A 19,099-nucleotide genomic window follows, 5' to 3' on the forward strand; every position below is an offset into this window, starting at 1 on the left:
AATTACAGTGAATGAAATTGTTTTTAAAAAATAACTGTGGCTTTTTGGATTAATTCACTCCGTTTTTTTAAGGACAGGAGTTCTTTTTATTTGCTATTTTCTGTTTATATTTTTGTGAATTGGTAGTGTATTGCCAGGAGTTTCAGATTCCTTAATTACTCTGTTACACGGGGGAAAATTCTAAATAACCTTTCAGGAATTAAAAATTTATTTGAATAGTAAAGTTGACTTTGAAATTTAAGCAGGAGTTTTTCAGGTATTTGTTTTGAAATACCACTAGACTGTTACGTAGAAATAAATGTCAGAGCAGAGGAAGCTTACTCGATTAGAAATGGACTAATTCTGGGTTCTAGTTCTACTCTCTCAATCTTATAACCTTGGGTAGGTCACTTCAACTTTCTAAGATTCAGTGTTCTCTTCCATAAGTAGTTATTTATCTACCTGCCTCACAGTGTGAGGCTCAAACAAGGTAATGCTTCTGAGAGTACTTTAAGAATATTAATACCTCTCTTATTTTGAAGCATTAATAAACAAATTTAGTGACATTATGATTTTGAAGGATAGCAGATAATAACTTTCTTTAATACATTAACCAATTAGAATAATCGTTTGCCTCAAAATAATATACACCAGAGCCTCTTTGTAGTATCTTTGAAAAGTATTTTAATTCAACTGAAAGGGAGAAAAATGATGTTAAGGTACTTACCTTAGTGTTGGCTTATGGTACCAACACTAAATTGAACTGATGGCAAGGAATCAAGTGGTCTTTATGTATGCCCCTGGGTGAAAATGTTTAAAAACAGAAAGCTTTACAACTCCCCTCAAAATTGAAAAAAAGTACGTTATATCTTATATATACTCCTGTTTGAGCTTAGGTTCCTTGAAAGCATCAACCTGTTATATTCCCTCTAGTGCCTGGCACTTAATTAAGCACAGTAAATGCTTAGTAAATATTAGTTCAGTTGAACTGAATATTTATACTCATTCATAGTTATAAGTAAAAAGAGAGCCTGTTTGTCATGAAATAACATTCCTTCCCTCTTCTTGCTTCCACTGTATCATCTTAGGTGCCTTTGCAACAACTGTCCCCTGACATAGCTACCACCTTGTACCTAATCTAAAAATTTTATTTTACTATAGTTTCTGCAGACTTTCCAATCAGAATCTGAACTAAGTGTTAAAAATACTACAGTGGAGAATGAAAATTCTTGTTTTTCAAGGTTATGATAAAAATACATTTGTGGCTGGGCACAGTGGCTCACGCTTGTAATTCTAGCACTTTGGGATGCCAAGGTAGGAGGATTGCTTGAGGCCAGGGATTTGAGACCAGCCTGGGCACTGTAGCGAGACTTTCTCTCCGCAAAAAAATTTTCAAAAAAGATTAGCCAGGTGTGGTGGTGCATGCATATAGTCCTAGCTACTTGGAGGGCTGAGGTAGAGGAATCACTTGAGGCTAGGAGTTTGAAGTTTCAGTGAGCTCTGAATGTGCCACTGTACTCCAGCCTGGGTGACAGAGCAAGACCCTGTCTCAAAACAAACAATAATAGAGCAGATGACATGATTATATATTTAGAAGACCCTATCATCTCAGCCCAAAATCTCCTTAAACTGATAAGCAACTTCAGCAAAGTCTCAGCATACAAAATCGATATGCAAAAATCACAAGCATTCCTATACATCAGTAACAGACTTACAGAGAGACAAATCAAGAATGAACTGCCATTCACAATTGCTACAAAGAGAATGAAATACCTAGGAATACAACTAACAAAGGATGTAAAGGACCTCTTTAAGGAGAACTACAAACCACTGCTCAACGAAATAAGAGAGGACACAAACAGATGGAAAAACATTCCATGCTCATGGTTAGGAAGAATCAATATCGTGAAAATGATCATACTGCTGAAAGTAGTTTATAGATTCAACGCCATCCCCATCAAGCTACCAATGACCTTCTTCACAGAACTGGAAAAAAACACCTTAAACTTCATTTGGAACCAAAAGAGAGCCTGCACAGCCAAGTCAATTCTGAGCAAAAAGAACAAAGCTGGAGGCATCACACTATGTGACTTCATACTACAAGGCTGCAGTAACCATAATAGCATGGTACTGGTACCAAAACAGAGATATAGACCAATGGAACAGAACAGAGGCCTCAAAGGCAATGCCACACATCTACAACCATCTGATCTTTGACAAACCTGACAAAAACAAGCAATGGGAAAGGATTTCCTGTTTAATAAATGGTGTTGGGAAAACTGGCTAGCCATGTGCAGAAAGCAAAAACTGGACCCCTTACTGACATGTTAAACTAAAACTCCAGATGGATTAAAGAGTTAAACATAAGACCTAACACCATAAAAACCTTAGAAGAAAACCTAGGCAAAACCATTCAGGACATAGGCATAGGCAAGGAATTCATGACCAAAACACCAAGAGCATTGGCAACAAAAGCCAAAATAGACAAATGGGATCTAATTAAACTCCAGAGCTTCTGCACAGCAAAAGAAACAGTCATTAGAGTGAACCGGCAACCAACAGAATGGGAAAAAATTTTTACAATCTATCCATTTGACAAAGGACTTGTATCTAAAATCTATAAAGAACTAAAACAGATGTACAAGAAAAAAACCCATTCGAAAGTGGGCAAAGGATCTGAACATACACTTTTCCAAAGAAGATATATATGAGGCCAACAAACGTATGAAAAAATGCTCATCCTCACTGGTCATCAGAGAAATGCAAATCAAAACTACATTGAGATACCATCTCACACCAGTTAGAATGGCAATCATTAAAAAATCTGGAGACAACAGATGCTGGAGAGGATGTGGAGAAATAGGAACACTTTTACACAGTTGATGGGAGTGTAAATTAGTTCAACCATTGTGGAAGACAGTGTGGAGATTCCTCAAGGACCTAGAAATAGGAATTCCATTTGACCCAGCAATCCCATTACTGGATATATATCCAAAGGATTATAAATCGTTCTGTAAGGACACACGCACACGTATGTTCATTGCAGCACTGTTTACAATAGCAAAGACTTGGAACCAACCCAAACGCCCATCGATGATAGACTGGACAGGGAAAATGTGGCACGTGTACACCATGGAATATTATGCAGCCATAAAAAACGATGAGTTCATGTCGTTTGTAGGGACTTGGATGAACCTGGAAACCATCATTCTCAGCAAACTGACACAAGAACAGAAAATCAAACACCATGTGTTCTCACTCACAGGAGGGTGTTGAACAATGAGAACACATGGACACAGGGAGGGGAGCATCACACACTGAGGTCTGTTGGGGGGTGTAGGGGAGGAACAGTGGGGGGTGGGGAGTTGGGGAGGGATAACATGGGGAGAAATGCCAGATATGGATGATGGGGCAGCAAATCACATTGCTATGTGTGTACCTATGCAACAATACTACATGTTCTTTACCTGTACCCCAGAATCTAAAATGCAATAATATATATATATATATTTAAAAAAATATATAGATATAATTGCATTATCTGAGCATGTTTAAGTAATGTTTCACTATAAAAACTATAAGATACTTGGTACATCATATAATTTTTTCTTCAGATGTTAATTTTACAGCTTTTGTATCCTTTTTATTGATGTACCACCTATGGAGAATACTTTGTTTACAACTTTTCCTTACTAAATTTTATCATTTTCAGGGTCAGTGAAGACATGAGATTAACTGACTCAGAGCTAGGAAAGCTGGCAAATAATATCCAGGAATTATTATATAGTGCCTCAGATATATGCCATGATCGAGCTGTCAAATTTCTCATGTCAAGAGCAAAGGTAGTTATTTTCATAAAGCTTTACATATTTTATATTTTATACATAATAATTTTGAAGATCTGGAATTATGTCTTTGCTTCCTATGTTCCCCATAATGTAGATTATATTTTTAACATTTAATAAAGTCATTGTTACTGATGTGGTCTGTTAGGGAGATTTTGATATATAAAATAAGCTAAATAAAAGAAATGAGAATTACTAAAGCATTACTTTCAAATAAATGATTAAATGACTTATTTTGAAATTATGTTAATAACTAATTTGAAATTAATGTTTTTACGTATATATGTACGTGTATACATGTATACCTAAATCTATGTAGTTAAACAAGTTTATAATAAAACTCCAACATTGTGAAAATTTTATAGTATGACCTAAATTCACTTGAACTACTCCATTAGTTATGAAGGGATCAGAATGAAATTTGAACCTCTTAAGCATTTAATGCTCAATTTCTGGGTCTGAAGTGTTGGGAAATTTTATTAAAATGAAAAAATAATATGTATTATAAAATATATTTGTTAAATTAACTTGGTTTCCTGAGTCATTTATATTTGCTGTTACACTAATTCTCATGATTTTTGTATTAAAATTTAGGATGGTTTTCTTGAGAAGCTAAATTCCATGGAATTCATAACACTTTCCAGATTAATGGAAACATTCATTATAGACACCGAACAGATCTGTGGAAGAAAAAGCATGTCATTACTTGGAGCACTTCAGAGCCAAGCTAATAAGTTTGTAAATAGGTTTCATGAAGAGAGAAAAACTAAGCTCAGGTATCATCACCATGCCCTTTCTGTTCTTTTGATTTTTTTATTTTATTTTGTGAAACACTATTATATTTTAAAGAGGATGGCTCAAGCCTGTAATCCCAGCACTTTGAGAGGCCGAAGCGGGTGGATCACAAGGTCAAGAGATCGAGACCATTCTGGTCAACATGGTGAAACCCCGTCTCTACTAAAAATACAGAAAAAAATTAGCTGGGCATGGTGGCGCGTGCCTGTAATCCCAGCGACTCAGGGGGCCGAGGCAGGAGAATTGCCTGAACCCAGGAGACGGAGGTTGCGGTGAGCCGAGATCACGCCATTGCACTCCAGCCTGGGTAANAAAAAAAAAAAAAAAAAAAGAGGAAACTCAACTGGGCAGTGAAAATGCCTGATAAATATTTTTTTTTAATTAAAGGCAGATTGTGGAATTAAAATCACATTTTTTCCTTTTCAAAGTGGAGTTAGAATGTTTACTTCTATTACAGTACTTAACAGGAAGATCCTCAGAAAGTTGACTTTTTTCCCCACTCAAAGTTAATTGTATCATAATTCTTTTTTTTTTTTTTTTTTGGCTGAGATATAAAAAGGGAAATATTTTCTGAAAGTATTGGTCCTGCTTATGAATGATTCCAGTTTATTGAAATGTTCAGCAATTTTTGGGTCTTAACGTACTCACTCAGCTTTTCTTCCTTTTCTTTTAAACCAGGGAAGATAGTATTGAGATACTAAAATTTACCTTCTTTTCTTTTTGCTATGGACTAGCCTCCTTTTAGACAATGAGCGCTGGAAGCAAGCTGATGTTCCTGCAGAATTTCAGGATCTTGTTGATTCTATTTCAGATGGGAAGATTGCTTTACCTGAAAAAAAATCAGGAGGTATGTGTATTCATTCACACATTCTCTTTCAATTTTATATTATTTATTTTGTATGAATGCTTAATATTTCTTTAATTGACAATGCCTGTTGAAAAGTTAGAACCAATATTCCCAACTTAGTAAATACTTGACAGAAAAACTGTGGTAATTTATAATAATGATTTCAAACATTTATTAGGTGGTGTAACCATATGCCAGACACTGGACCATGTTTTTTACATGCATTACTCCAATTAATTCTCACAACAATCTGTGATGTCGGTACTATCATTACTTTCTGTAACAGTGAGGAGGCTTGAGGCTCGGAAGAGTTAAGTAATTTTTACACAAATGATGAGTTGGGATTTGAAACCAGCTTTATATAATTTCATAGCCATGTTCTTAGATACTGTACCATATTGTTTACATGCATGTATTAAGTAAGCACTAGTTAGCTTCTATTTTGTGTCCTATATTGAGTCAGAATTGAGACGGAGATAGCAGTTATAATTCTGCTTTAAAGAGGCTAAGTCTAATGAACAGAAACAAAAAATATAAGCAATCACAATAATGTAGTTACGTGATAGAGAAAACACAAACATAAAACCATGAAGGAAACAAAAAAGGAAGAACCAGAGAGGTAAGCAGAAGTCTAGAACATAGAAATAAAATGATGAGAGAGTTGTCACTGGTATCAAATACCAGTTGAGTTTTCATGTGAAAGGGGTGGCTGGGAGATATTTTTGTCTACTAGTTCAAGTGGAGTTATGTGATAATAATGTAAATTTATTTATAGTCCATCCTGTAATATCAGATTTACAATTATGAAATTCTTGAGTATTTCTAATAGAGGAGGTATTGCATTATTTCAGATTTTATGCATTTAATCAAGGTATTAAATTTTTTTTTTTTTGAGACGGAGTCTCGCTGTCACCCAGGCTGGAGTGCAATGGTGCCATCTCTGCTCACTGCAACCTCTGCCTCCCAGGTTGAAGCTTTTCTCCTGCCTCAGCCTCCTGAGTAGCTGGGATTACAGGCATGCACCACCATGCCTAGCTAATTTTTGTATTTTTAGTAGAGACAGGATTTCACCATGTTGGTTAGGCAGGTCTCAAACTCCTGACCTCATAATCTGCCCACCTCAGCCTCTCAAAGTACTGGGATTACAGGCCTGAGCCACCGCGCCTGGCCTACATGGAAATATTTTAAAATTGTATACTTCACATTTGCACAAAATTAACTAGACTACAAAAGAAAGACTGAATAAAATGCAAACAGTAACCATTAATTTGACTCATAGATCATTTGCAATCTCAGTAATTCCTTGGAGTGATAGAGAGTCAGATTGCACTTCAGTGCTAAGTAACTGGAAAAGTGAGGAAGGGTAGACAAGTATAGTCTGCTTTTTCAACAGATTTGACTGTGAAGGAAAAGTGAGTGATGAAGAAGTAGCTAGAGATAAAAGAAGTTAGAGAGAGGGTGATTTATGGGGCAAGGTGCCTGGAACAGAATCCAGAGTTTAAGAGAAAGGCTACTACTTCTGCTGCTATGACAAGGGGAAAAGGGCTAAGGAAAAGTATAAAATACTGTAGATTAGTTGATATGGGGCAGAGAGAAGAGTTGAAGGAATTAAGTAAATTTTTGTTATATGACAGTTTTTAATAGGTAACAGTATTGGTTGGTAGTTAAAGTTTTCTAATTGATTGTATGATATTGGCAAAACTAAAGCACTTAAGTAGCAAGAGCTGAAGGAAAAATAAAACACTGACCATTCTAAATCACTACAGCTAGTGCTCGACTTACGACCACGATTGTTTCTGACAGACCGGTTGTAACACGATTTGGTCGTAAGTTGAGTAGGCTATATGTACAGTACTGTAAAATGATGTTATAAAAATCTTTAAGTCATATTTTATCATAATTTTCTTTCGTTATTGTTATATATCATAATTTTCTTTGTTCCTTTTATGCCATTTGTATCATCTCTACACCATTTTGTTTCTTATTTTTACATTCGTCAGGTTTAAGTAAAACACTGCATTACCAGTACAACTGGCTTAATATTTGCAAAACATACAAAATTACAAAATACAAGTGCATACAAAAATACAAAATACAGGTGTAAAAAATACCATAGGAAACATTTTCCCAATTGCAAAACATATCAAAATATATAAACATGTACGAAATATTTTATTGGCTGCTGGTGCTTGGCTGCAGATTGTTGATGTCGTCATCTGAGGCAGCAGTTGGGGTTACTGGAGTTGGTTTTTTCATAAACATGGTGAGCTTTGTCTGAATTGTGTGTTTTTTTCTTCATAAATTTCACAATACGGACGAAACACATCGTGCGCCATCCGTTCAATCCTTGCAAATTGTTCGATGTTTGGGTCCATTGCTTCAAAATGTATACGTTTATTGGGAGGGATTTGATGAAAAATATCCAAGACACAAAATACAAATTGCTGTACCGAGTCTGGGATAACAGTTGAAATGGTGCACGTGGAGATGGTAATGCTGCCGGAAGCTGGTCCGCACTGTTGTACGCCCAGCTGGGCAACGTTTGCGCTGCCAGACGCGGAGCAGTCATGGCTAGCGATTGTGGTCGTAAAGTCGAATGGTCGTAAGTTGCATAGGTCGTAAGTCGATCAATACCTGTACTTTAAAATTATAAGACTTATCACTCACCTAGTCTTTCAAGCTATATTTAATTGACTTCCCTCTATGTGAGGTGCTGTGGTAGATGTCTAGGGCATGTTTTCTGTCTCTGAACAGCTCGTAGTCTTTTGATACTACTGTTAAGCAAACAGAATGATTTTTTAATTACAATCCTAAATGTGGAATAATTGAATTAATTCATATATTTTGTTTGAAAAATGAACTATTTATTTTCACTTCTTTGGTGGATACTGATAGTAGGAGGTTTCTCTTATATACCTTGCTTTTGTCTCAGTCTTTTTTTTTTCCTCTCTGAATAGCATAGGGGTATGCTATTAGAAGTCCATTAACATTTTACTAGTTCTTTTCAAGTTAAGAGTTATTATCCATTTATCCAGGATATATTAATTGGGTGACTAGCCACACAGCTAGGCATTGGGGAAATGAAGGTTAATGAATAGCAGCTGATATTAATTGAGTGTTTACTTATACTGTTTTGTTCTAAGTATTTCACATGTGTTATCTCATTTACAGGTCCATAAGCTAGACATTAGTATTGCTATTTCACAAATTTAGAAATGAAGGCACGAAGAGGTTAAGCAACTTTCCTAAGTTTACATAGCTAGGAAGTGGTAGAACTGGGATTCAAATCCAGGCAGACTGACTTTAGGGCCATTTCTCTTTTCTACTATGCCTTGCCGCTTCTCTGCAATATAGAGAAGTGATGAAGACACAGTCCTTACCCTCAAAAAAAATGTATTCTGACATACGTAGTAAATTGTAATTGGAATATATATAGCTCTCAGATATTCATATACATAAACAAATCCCAAAGGGACTTGAAGCTTAGGGAAGCATACTGAGTTAGTTGTCCATAGTAATCTAATTAATTTGGTTTATCCAGGATAAAATCCAGTTCACTATTCTTTTCACCTCAACAAGCCGAATTTTGTCTTATAATAAGAAATATCACATGCTGAAAATAAAAATAACTTCTGGATTGAAGTATTAAAAACTAAACATGTAGTCTCTCCATCAAATTTAGAAATTAACTTGTATTCTATAATGATAATAGTAAAGACAGCCAATTTATTTTTTCAGCAATTGGGGCTTGGTTATCTATATATATATTTTTTAATTTTATTGCATTTTAGGTTTTGGGGTACATGTGAAGAACATGCAAGATTGTTGCATAGACATACATGTGGCAGTGTGATCTGCTGCCTTCCTCCCCATCACCCACATCTAGCACTTCTCCCCATGCTATCTCTCCCCAACTCCCCTCCCCCTGCTTTCCCTCCCCTATATCCCCCCAAGAGACCCCAGTGTGTAGTGCTCCCCTCCCTGTGTCCATGTCTTCTCATTGTTCAACACCTGCCTATGAGTGAGAACATGCGGTGTTTGATTTTCTGCTCTTGTGTCAGTTTGCTGAGAATGATGGTTTCCAGGTTCATCCATGTCCCTACAAAGGACACAAACTCATCATTTTTTATGGCTGCATAAAATGTGGCACATGGTAAATATGTGCCACATTTTCCCTGTCCAGTCTATCATCGATGGGCATTTGGGTTGTTTCCAGGTCTTTGCTATTGTAAACAGTGCCGCAATGAACATTCGTGTGCACGTGTCCTTATAGTAGAACGATTTATAATCCTTTGGATATATACCCAGTAACGGGATTGCTGGGTCAAATGGAATTCCTATTTCTAGGTCCTTGAGGAATCGCCACACTGTCTTCCACAATGGTTGAACTAATTTACACTCCCACCAACTGTGTAAAAGTGTTCCTATTTCTCCACATCCTCTCCAGCATCTGTTGTCTCCAGATTTTTTAATGATCACCATTCTAACTGGCATGAGATGGTATCTCAATGTAGTTTTGATTTGCATTTCTCTGATGACCAGTGAGGATGAGCATTTTTTCATATGTTTGTTGGCATCATGTATGTCTTCTTTTGTAAAGTGTCTGTTCATATCCTTTGCCCACTTTTGAATGGGCTTTTTTCTTGTAAATCTGTTTTAGTTCTTTGTAAATTCTGGATATCAGCCCTTTGTCAGATGGGTAAACTGCAAAAATTTTTTCCCATTCTGTTGGTTGCCGATTCACTCTAATGACTGTTTCTTTTGCCATGCAGAAGCTGTGGAGAACTGATTAGGTCCCATTTATCTATTTTGGCTTTTGTTGCCAATGCTTTTGGTGTTTTGGTCATGAAGTCCTTGCCTATGCCTATGTCCTGAATGGTTTTGCCTAGATTTTCTTCTAGGGTTTTTATGGTGTTAGGTGTTATGTTTAAGTTTTTAATCCATCTGGAGTTAATTTTAATGTAAGGTGTCAGGAAAGGGTCCAGTTTCTGCTTTCTGCACATGGCTAGCCAGTTTTCCAAACACCATTTATTAAACAGGGAATCCTTTCCCGTTGCTTGTTTTTGTCAGGTTTGTCAAAGATCAGATGGTTGTAGATATGTTGTGTTGCCTCCAAGGCCTCTGTTCTGTTCCATTGGTCTATATCTCTGTTTTGGTACCAGTACCATGTTGTTTTGATTACTGTAGCCTTGTAGTATAGTTTGAAGTCCGGTAGTGTGATGCCTCCCGCTTTGTTCTTTTTGCTTAGAATTGACTTGGCTATGCGGGCTCTCTTTTGGTTCCATATGAAGTTTAAGGTGTTTTTTTCCAGTTCTGTGAAGAAGGTCATTGGTAGCTTGATGGGGATGGCGTTGAATCTATAAATTACTTTGGGCAGTATGGCCATTTTCACAATACTGAATCTTCCTAACCAGGAACATGGAATGTTTTTCCATCTCTTTGTGTCCTCTCTTATTTCGTTGAGCAGTGGCTTATAGTTCTCCTTGAAGACGTCCTTTATGTTCCTTGTTAGTTGTATTCCTAGGTATTTTATTCTCTTTGTGGCAATTGTGAATGGCAGTTCATTCTTGATTTGGCTCTCTTTAAGTCTGTTATTGGTGTATAGGAATGCTTATGATTTTTGCACATTGATTTTGTATCCTGAGACTTTGCTGAAGTTGCTTATCAGTTTCAGGAGATTTTGGGCTGAGACGATGGGGTCTTCTAGCTATACAATCATGTCGTCTGCAAATAGAGACAATTTGACTTCCTCCTTTCCAATTTGAATGCCCTTTATTTCTTTTTCTTGCCTGATTCTCTGGCTAGAACTTCCAGTACTATATTGAATAGGAGTGGTGAGAGAGGGCACCCTTGTCTAGTGCCAGATTTCAAAGGGAATGCTTCCAGTTTTTGCCCATTCAGTATTATATTGGCTGTTGGTTTGTCGTAAATAGCTTTTAACTATTTTGAGATACGTTCAGTCAATACCTAGTTTATTGAGGGTTTTTAGTATAAAGGGCCGTTGAATTTTGTCAAAGGCCTTCTCTGCATCAGTTGAGATAATCATGTGGTTTTTGTCTTTGGTTCTGTTTATGTGGTGTATTACGTTTATAGACTTGCGTTTGTTGAACCAGCCTTGCATCCCTGGGATGAAGCCTACTTGATCATGGTGGATTAGCTTTTTGATGTGCTGTTGCAATTGGCTTGCCAATATTTTACTGAAGATTTTTGCATCTATGTTCATCATGGATATTGGCCTGAAGTTTTCTTTTCTTGTGGAGTCTCTGCCGGGTTTTGGTATCAGGATGATGTTGGTCTCATAAAATGATTTGGGAAGGATTCCCTCTTTTTGGATTGTTTGGAATAGTTTCAGAAGGAATGGTACCAGCTCCTCTTTGTATGTCTGGTAGAATTCGGCTGCGAACCCGTCTGGACCTGGGCTTTTTTTGGGTGGTAGGCTCTTAATTGCTGCCCCAACTTCAGACCTTGTTATGGGTCTGTTCAGGGTTTTGGCTTCCTGTTTTAGTCTTGGGAGGAGGCAAGTGTCCAGGAATTTATCCATTTCTTCCAGGTTTACTAGTTTATGTACATAGAGTTGTTTGTAATAATCTCTGATGATGGTTTGAATTTCTGTGGAATCTGTGGTGATATCCCCTTTATTGTTTTTTATTGAATCAATTTGGTTATTCTCTCTTTTCTTTTTTATTAATCTGGCTAATGGTCTATTTTGTTGATCTTTTCGAAAAACCAGCTCCTGGATTTATTGATTTTTTGAAGGGCTTTTTGTGTGTCTCCTTCAGTTCTGCTCTGATCTTAGCTATTTCTTGTCTTCTGCTAGGTTTTGAGTTTTTTTGATCTTGCTCCTCTAGCTCTTTCAATTTTGTTGATAGGGTGTCAATTTTTGATCTCTCCTTGCTTCTCATGTGGGCACTTACTGCTATATATTTTCCTCTAGAGACTGCTTTAAATGTGTCCCAGAGATTCTGGTATGTTGAAGACAGCCAATTTAAATGTTAGTTCTGCCTTTCCAAACAAATAACTTTTTAAAAACTGTTTGCTGCTCATTTACCTTGTGCCAGCCCTAAGCGATAGGCAGTTTGTAATAATTGTTTCTACCATTAACAATAACCCTGAAAGATATTGTTGTCCACATTTAATAGATACAGATAGTGATACAAAGAGGTTAAATAATTGGTCCACAGTCATGTATCCAGTAATTGGTAGGACTGGTACTCAAATCCAAATCTTTCCAATTTCCACTATACTTTATTTACTGTGTGTCATAGTTTCCCAGGAAGATGTTTATTTTCAGAAATGAGATAGTTGTAGGCCCTAAACAGGAAATATCTTCTTCAGCTTTTTCTCCATTATTTTATTTCATCTGGTACCCTTGCCTCTCTTGTTTATTTGCTTTACTCTCTAGCCACAGAAGAAAGGAAACCAGCTGAAGTTCTTATTGTCGAGGGACAACAATATGCAGTTGTTGGGTGAGTGACACAATTTTCTTTAGTAGTTGAATTAACTATTTAAAACACGTCTTCTGGTTCTCCTTTGAAGTGAATTGGAAATTTAGGATTAACAATTTTAACAGTGCTAAATTTGGATTAACAATTTTAAATCCTTAAAGGAAGCTTTGTGTATTTCTTTATCTTCTGTATCCTGTAGCATACATTATTAAGGACTACACTGACTTAACACAAAAGGCTTGATTTTTCTCATATAACAGACAATCTACATGGCCCAAGAGTGACTGTAGTGGATCCATGATATTATTATTATTATCCCAGGCTCTTTCTGTCTTTTCTTCCATTGCTTTCTTAGAGTGTATTATAGCATAGTAGTTTAAGTTGTGGACTCTGGAACCCACACAATGTGGAAAATAGTACTATACATAGAATTATTGTGAAACTTAAATAATTTATGTAAAGCATTTAGTGCAGGTCTGGCACCTAATAAGATGTTAATAGTTGTTGGTAGTTATTTTCACTGGCACCATTTGAGTCACTAGGTCTTTTACCAATAAAAGTATCTCAAATTCAAGTTAACTAAGAAGCATACAGATTCCATCATTTTTTGTCTAGTACTATATGTCTTTTATTAAATTGGTAATTAAAATATGTCTTCATATTCTTTAACAGTACTTCACAGCTTAAGTATTTTCATATATATGTCATCTCATTTGATCTTTACAACTACACTGTAAAATAGAGGTATCGGGGATTATTTCCTTTCTACACTATGAGAATTGAAGCTTAGAAGATTAGGTGGTTAAAGTGACCTGGGTCTATCTCCTGATGTCTAGACAAGCATTCTTTTTCACTTTTCTTCTTTAGTTCTTGTCACTGTGTAAGTGTTTTTTGAAATGGCCACCCCTCCAGGAAGTATCTACTTCTATATCATTCAATCATGGCACTTACCATAGTATAATAGAATTATTTATTTATGTATATGTTTTCTAGTTTGACTCTGAATTCCTCAAAGGTGGAGATCAGATCTTACCATTTTTATTTTTCTTGGCATCATAATAAGCACTCAACAAGTATTTATAGAATTAATGCTTTTTCTGAGTCTGTATTCAAATACTTGAAGTCCACACATTCTAAGCTAAAGCTTTCATTCCTTTCTCTTCTGGAGTCCTTCCCTGTTTCTGGTAGGAAAAGCTTTCTTCAGCCTTCCTGTAATCCCATCCCTTCAATCTAATTGTGATTTCCCTCCTTAACTACTGGTTATCTGGTTGCTCATCATGTGCTTGATGGAAATGGTCCCTTCTGGCTGTCTTGCTTTCTGCCTCTTTAGGCAAAGAATCTGTTGCCAAAAAATTAAACTCTCTGGGTAAAGGAGAACTATTATAACTTATGAGAGACAATTACAAAAGATAAGCAATGGACTCCTGCCCAGTTAGGCAGACTCTAGGAGGCATAAGCATAGAGACCAGTATGGTGTGACAAGCTATTACAAAGGCTAGACACTATCTTTCTTGAATCATTAGTTCCTGATATCCTTCAGGCTTTTATACATCCTCATTTTATATAGATCTCATTTCTGAGCATCTCATTGAACTTAGATATTCTATGATGAATGACTCTTTCCTCTTTAATTTCAGTCTTATTTAACCTCCCAGTAGTGTGTCTTTTCAACATGTGACTTGTCCTACTGTGGAGCTGATAACTTTATTATCTTTGGAAAACCTTTTGTGACCTACCTATAAAATTCTTAGGAAATATGTTTTTCTTAAAAGTCATTATAGTTTTTTTTTTTTTTTTTTTTCCCATCTCACTGAGTAACTCTTGACTAGGGTTTGTTCATCAATTCAATAGTTATGATGGAGGACTTATCACGTTGGTAATCAGAAACACCGGACAGGTTTTTTGTCAGTGTTTCTGAATTGGCTAAGGAATGCAATAGCTGTCTTACTGAAGTGATTCCCTTAATAAGAATGCCATGCAGAGTGTTATGCTTGTCCTGCAAAATTTAAGGAGCCGCTCATTCTCAGTGTTGTGTAAGCTGATCCTGCAATCGTACAGAGTAAGTGCCTCTTTAAATTTTGCATTCTAGACACCTCTCTTGTCTTGTGTTAGTCCAGAACCTGCTGTACTAGTAGGCAAAACACATACTTTAGCAGTTACCGAGATTATTATATTCTCAGAGATCCTTTGTACCATTAAGTAATTTTAATTTTTGTATGCCAAATCCATTTGATTTTTCTTGTTTTGATTTCCTACTGGGTCATTTTTCTTTTCTTACAGAACCGTATTGCTGTTAATAAGAATTATCCTTGAATATTGCCAGTGTGTGGATAATATCCCATCTGTTACTACTGACATGCTTACTCGTCTGTCAGATTTATTGAAGGTTTGTATGACCACCCCATTGTGGAAAAATTGTTTGAAGAATTAGTTTGTGTGACTAATCTTTTAACTCAAAGACATTTGAAGGTCAAGTTATCTTTAAGACATTAGTTTTGTAACATTTGATTGTGGTTGAATCACAACATGTTACTGGAAACAGGCTGCCTGCTTCCTTCTTACTCCACAATTAGTGATCCTCATTCACCCATAGAGTTGTTAATGACATTGGAGACAGGAGATGATTTGTTCGTTAGGTGCTGAACATGACTGAGGCCACTTAGGTCAAAAAACCTGGACTGGTTTCAAATGTGCATGGAAGGAATTCACTGAACTTTACAAAATTCATCTCACTAAGGTTAGAGATTTTTCTTGCATCATTCTTTCAGAACCACTGATATAAAATGAAAATGTGATTATTTTATTCAGCCATTTTATATTGAGATATTTTAAACTACCAGTACAGAGGAAAGGCTTTATTATTTTTTTCAAACCTCTAATCTGTTAATTAATTCTGTTCTGAACTTGAGCTGTCATGTTTTAGCCAAGAAAGATTTTTATAACTTTTGAAAATAGGACTTCCCAATAAGAATGACTGAAACAGAATTTGTTTTGTAAATGCAAGCTAAAGATTAATTTCTGAGAACTGGTTTTTCGAATTTTTCAACTTTTTTTGTATCAGTAAATATTTTCATTTAGAATCCCCCTCTCATTTCTTTTTCATTAAATAGATACTAATTGCTTCTACTAGAAAATTCATTTGGCTATTGAGAGGAAAGGGGAATGTATTTTTAGAACAGTTAGCACATTGCTAGCATATAAAGAATAGTTTTTAATAAATTTTGGGTTTTTTTTCTCCTTCTTTTGTTAGTACTTCAATTCAAGAAGTTGCCAGTTAGTTCTCGGAGCTGGTGCACTGCAAGTTGTTGGACTGAAAACAATAACTACAAAAAATTTGGGTATGGATTCTTGTATTTAATTCACTTGCTGAAGTGTTAACAATGATGTCACTGTACTCATCCTGTGTTTATTATACCTGATGTTTTTATGGGTCTCACCAAAGTGGCATTACTCTAAAAATAAATGCTACTTACTCTTTTATGTATACTCATCACTGAAAAAAGTAACCGTGGGTAAAATGTTATTATGCATTCCCCCTCCAAGTATAAGTTACTCAGAAGTTATACCACTCTAGAAAATATTAAGATATAATGTGTATAAAGTATTTAGGGGTGAAAGGTATCCGAATGTCAGAAGAGAATCAGTTGTCTTGTCATTGTGAAACTGATAATACTCACAACTTGAGTTCATTGTGAAAGCAGCATGTTCATTACATTATTCCTTATGAAATTATTAAACAAAATGAAATATGTTGCTTTCTTCCATAGTGCTCTTCGTTTATGAAATAAACTGGATCTTTATAAAGTAATAGATGTTTTTACTTGATTTGATTTGTAATTAAAATCAACTAATACCTTATTTTAAATTTCTCCATTACATATCCACTCCCTGGATCTTCAGCTCTTTCTTCACGATGTTTGCAGTTAATTGTGCACTACATTCCTGTGATCCGGGCTCATTTTGAAGCTCGACTACCACCTAAGCAATATAGCATGCTTAGGCATTTTGATCATATCACTAAGGTACTTTTTTATACATTTTCTACTGGAGCTTCATAAGTTCATATCCTTAATTGTTAAGTATTTTTTAAATGTTTCCCAGGGACTTTAAAATACGATATCATTTCTCATTGCAGGACTACCATGATCACATAGCTGAAATATCAGCTAAGCTTGTAGCGATAATGGACAGCTTATTTGACAAGCTGTTATCTAAGGTAATGATCTTTAGAAATTACTAGACTTTGTTCAAAGACATTATGATTTTCTATTTTATAAGGAGTCCGTTATAAGGAGTGATAAGATAATCTAAACTTTCATAAGATATTTACCATTTAGTAAAATTAAAAATTTTTTTTCAGGAGAATGTGACCATGTGCTATGGCCAAGACCATCCATTGTGGTCTAACCTGCAGTTATCTAACAAATCAATTTTTTCAGGGTTTAAAAAACAACAAAATTTTCAGATTTCCAAAATAGTTGATATTCTTATTCTAAGGGTCTGGCAGGAGTAGGAGAGATGATTCTAAGGATGGTAGAAAACCTATGCAGAAATATTTTTATGTTAATCCATTTCAACGTTCATGTCTTTGTTTGTTTTTCACCCACAATATGTCATCAAATGAAGCAGTGTTCCCCAAAGAATTTGCAATTATACTGGGAAAGTATCTTCAGAAAAATGTCATTTAGTCAGCCCCAATCACTCTTGCCCTATCTTTCACTGTTTCCTTTCCCTAACTTCTTCAATTCATGTCTTAGGGGGAAAGCCAAAATTTCATAACTTGAAAGTCTGAAAGTTTATTCAGTGTATACTTTCTGTCCAAGATCATATGTGGCGTAACCTTAATAGCAAGGAACTTTGATTTGCTTTTTATCCTACTTGCATCTTTCAGATTCCAAAATGACAGGAGCAGCAGGTACATAAGAATCAAAAGGATAAGATAAAGTGGTGCCCATTCACTTACACAAGACTACCCCAATATATATTCTATTAGCCTTCAGAATAATGGTATCACCACAAGTCATCTAAAAATCCCCACTATTCAATTATGAGAGAATGAGAGTAAAATAGATAAATAACATCTTATTAATAATATCATTATGAAAGTGGCTTTTACTTTCCAGATTCCTTGAAAGGGTCTCTGACTCCCAGAACAGACTATACTTTGAGAGCCTCTGGTGTAGTTGATAATACAGATGTTTTATGCTTCAGTTTTAAGAAGCTTAAGGAATTCATAGTTATGTACAAACATATCTATACTATGTTATGCCTGTTAAATTAGTTTCTAGTACTGGAGGGAGAAAAATTACTGTTTAGAGATGCTTTATTTTCTTCATGAGTGCCAAGTATAAGCTAAATTCAAAAGCAGTTACCTTTTTGATACACAGCATTCTTCTGTGTACCAAAAATATTGTGTCTGCTCTCAAGAAGTTTACCACCTAACAAGGTAGAAGACTGTAAACAGCTAACAGTGGAGAGTAAAGCATGTGTTAAATAGTGGAACTAGACTTAAGTCCAGGAGTTCCAGCCTTCAGTGAGCTGTGATCACCCCACTGAACTTCAGTCTGAGTGACACAGCGAGAAGCTGTCTGTAAAAAAGAAAAAAAAATAGTGGAACTATTAATAGGCTATGGAATATAATGAAGCAAAACCGAAAATGTGCTAGTACTCTTAAAACTCTGATTTTCCCCAAAACCTAAAATGCAATAAAATAAATGGGGAGAAAAAAACAAACAAACAAACAAACAAAACTCTGATTTTAATCTGTCACTTTGGTCATCCACAGAGTTTTTGAATAAGAATTACCACAGTGACTAGACTTTTTCCTATGACAACTTACTCTTTTTTTTTTCTGTAAAGAAGAAAGAGAATTGTTTAATGAGCTTCCCATGTATGCATCACCTATATTTGTTATTAATAATTTGTCTTTTTTGCTAAAATATTTCGTAAATGTGAGGCATTATGGTATTTTATCCCTAAATACTTAATTATGCATTTTTAAAAGCTAAGAACATTTTTATATAACGACACCATTTCATACTTAACAAAGCTAACAATTCCTCAAAATCATCTAATATTTGTTCTCCTATTTGAAACTTATTAATTATCTCAAAATGTCTTTTTAGGCCGGGCGCGGTGGCTCAAGCCTGTAATCCCAGCACTTTGGGAGGCCGAGGCGGGTGGATCAC

General features: G+C 35.6%; 1 protein-coding gene across 6 annotated transcripts in view; it reads left to right on the top strand.

Annotated features, from left to right (window-relative positions):
* The window catches only part of VPS54 (VPS54 subunit of GARP complex), a 126,018-nt gene that overhangs the window by 80,218 nt on the left and 26,701 nt on the right, over positions 1–19,099 (top strand). For all 6 annotated transcript variants that reach the window (XM_017522147.2, XM_017522151.2, XM_017522150.2 and 3 more), the window contains 8 exons: positions 3,692–3,821; positions 4,419–4,600; positions 5,354–5,466; positions 12,869–12,932; positions 15,192–15,297; positions 16,162–16,249; positions 16,812–16,933; positions 17,047–17,127. In XM_017522147.2, the coding sequence (XP_017377636.1) occupies positions 3,692–3,821; positions 4,419–4,600; positions 5,354–5,466; positions 12,869–12,932; positions 15,192–15,297; positions 16,162–16,249; positions 16,812–16,933; positions 17,047–17,127 (886 nt within the window). The remainder of the gene's footprint in view (positions 1–3,691; positions 3,822–4,418; positions 4,601–5,353; positions 5,467–12,868; positions 12,933–15,191; positions 15,298–16,161; positions 16,250–16,811; positions 16,934–17,046; positions 17,128–19,099) is intronic.

This window comes from Cebus imitator, unplaced genomic scaffold, assembly GCF_001604975.1.
Source record: "Cebus imitator isolate Cc_AM_T3 unplaced genomic scaffold, Cebus_imitator-1.0 Scaffold23, whole genome shotgun sequence".
Lineage (NCBI taxonomy): Eukaryota > Metazoa > Chordata > Mammalia > Primates > Cebidae > Cebus > Cebus imitator.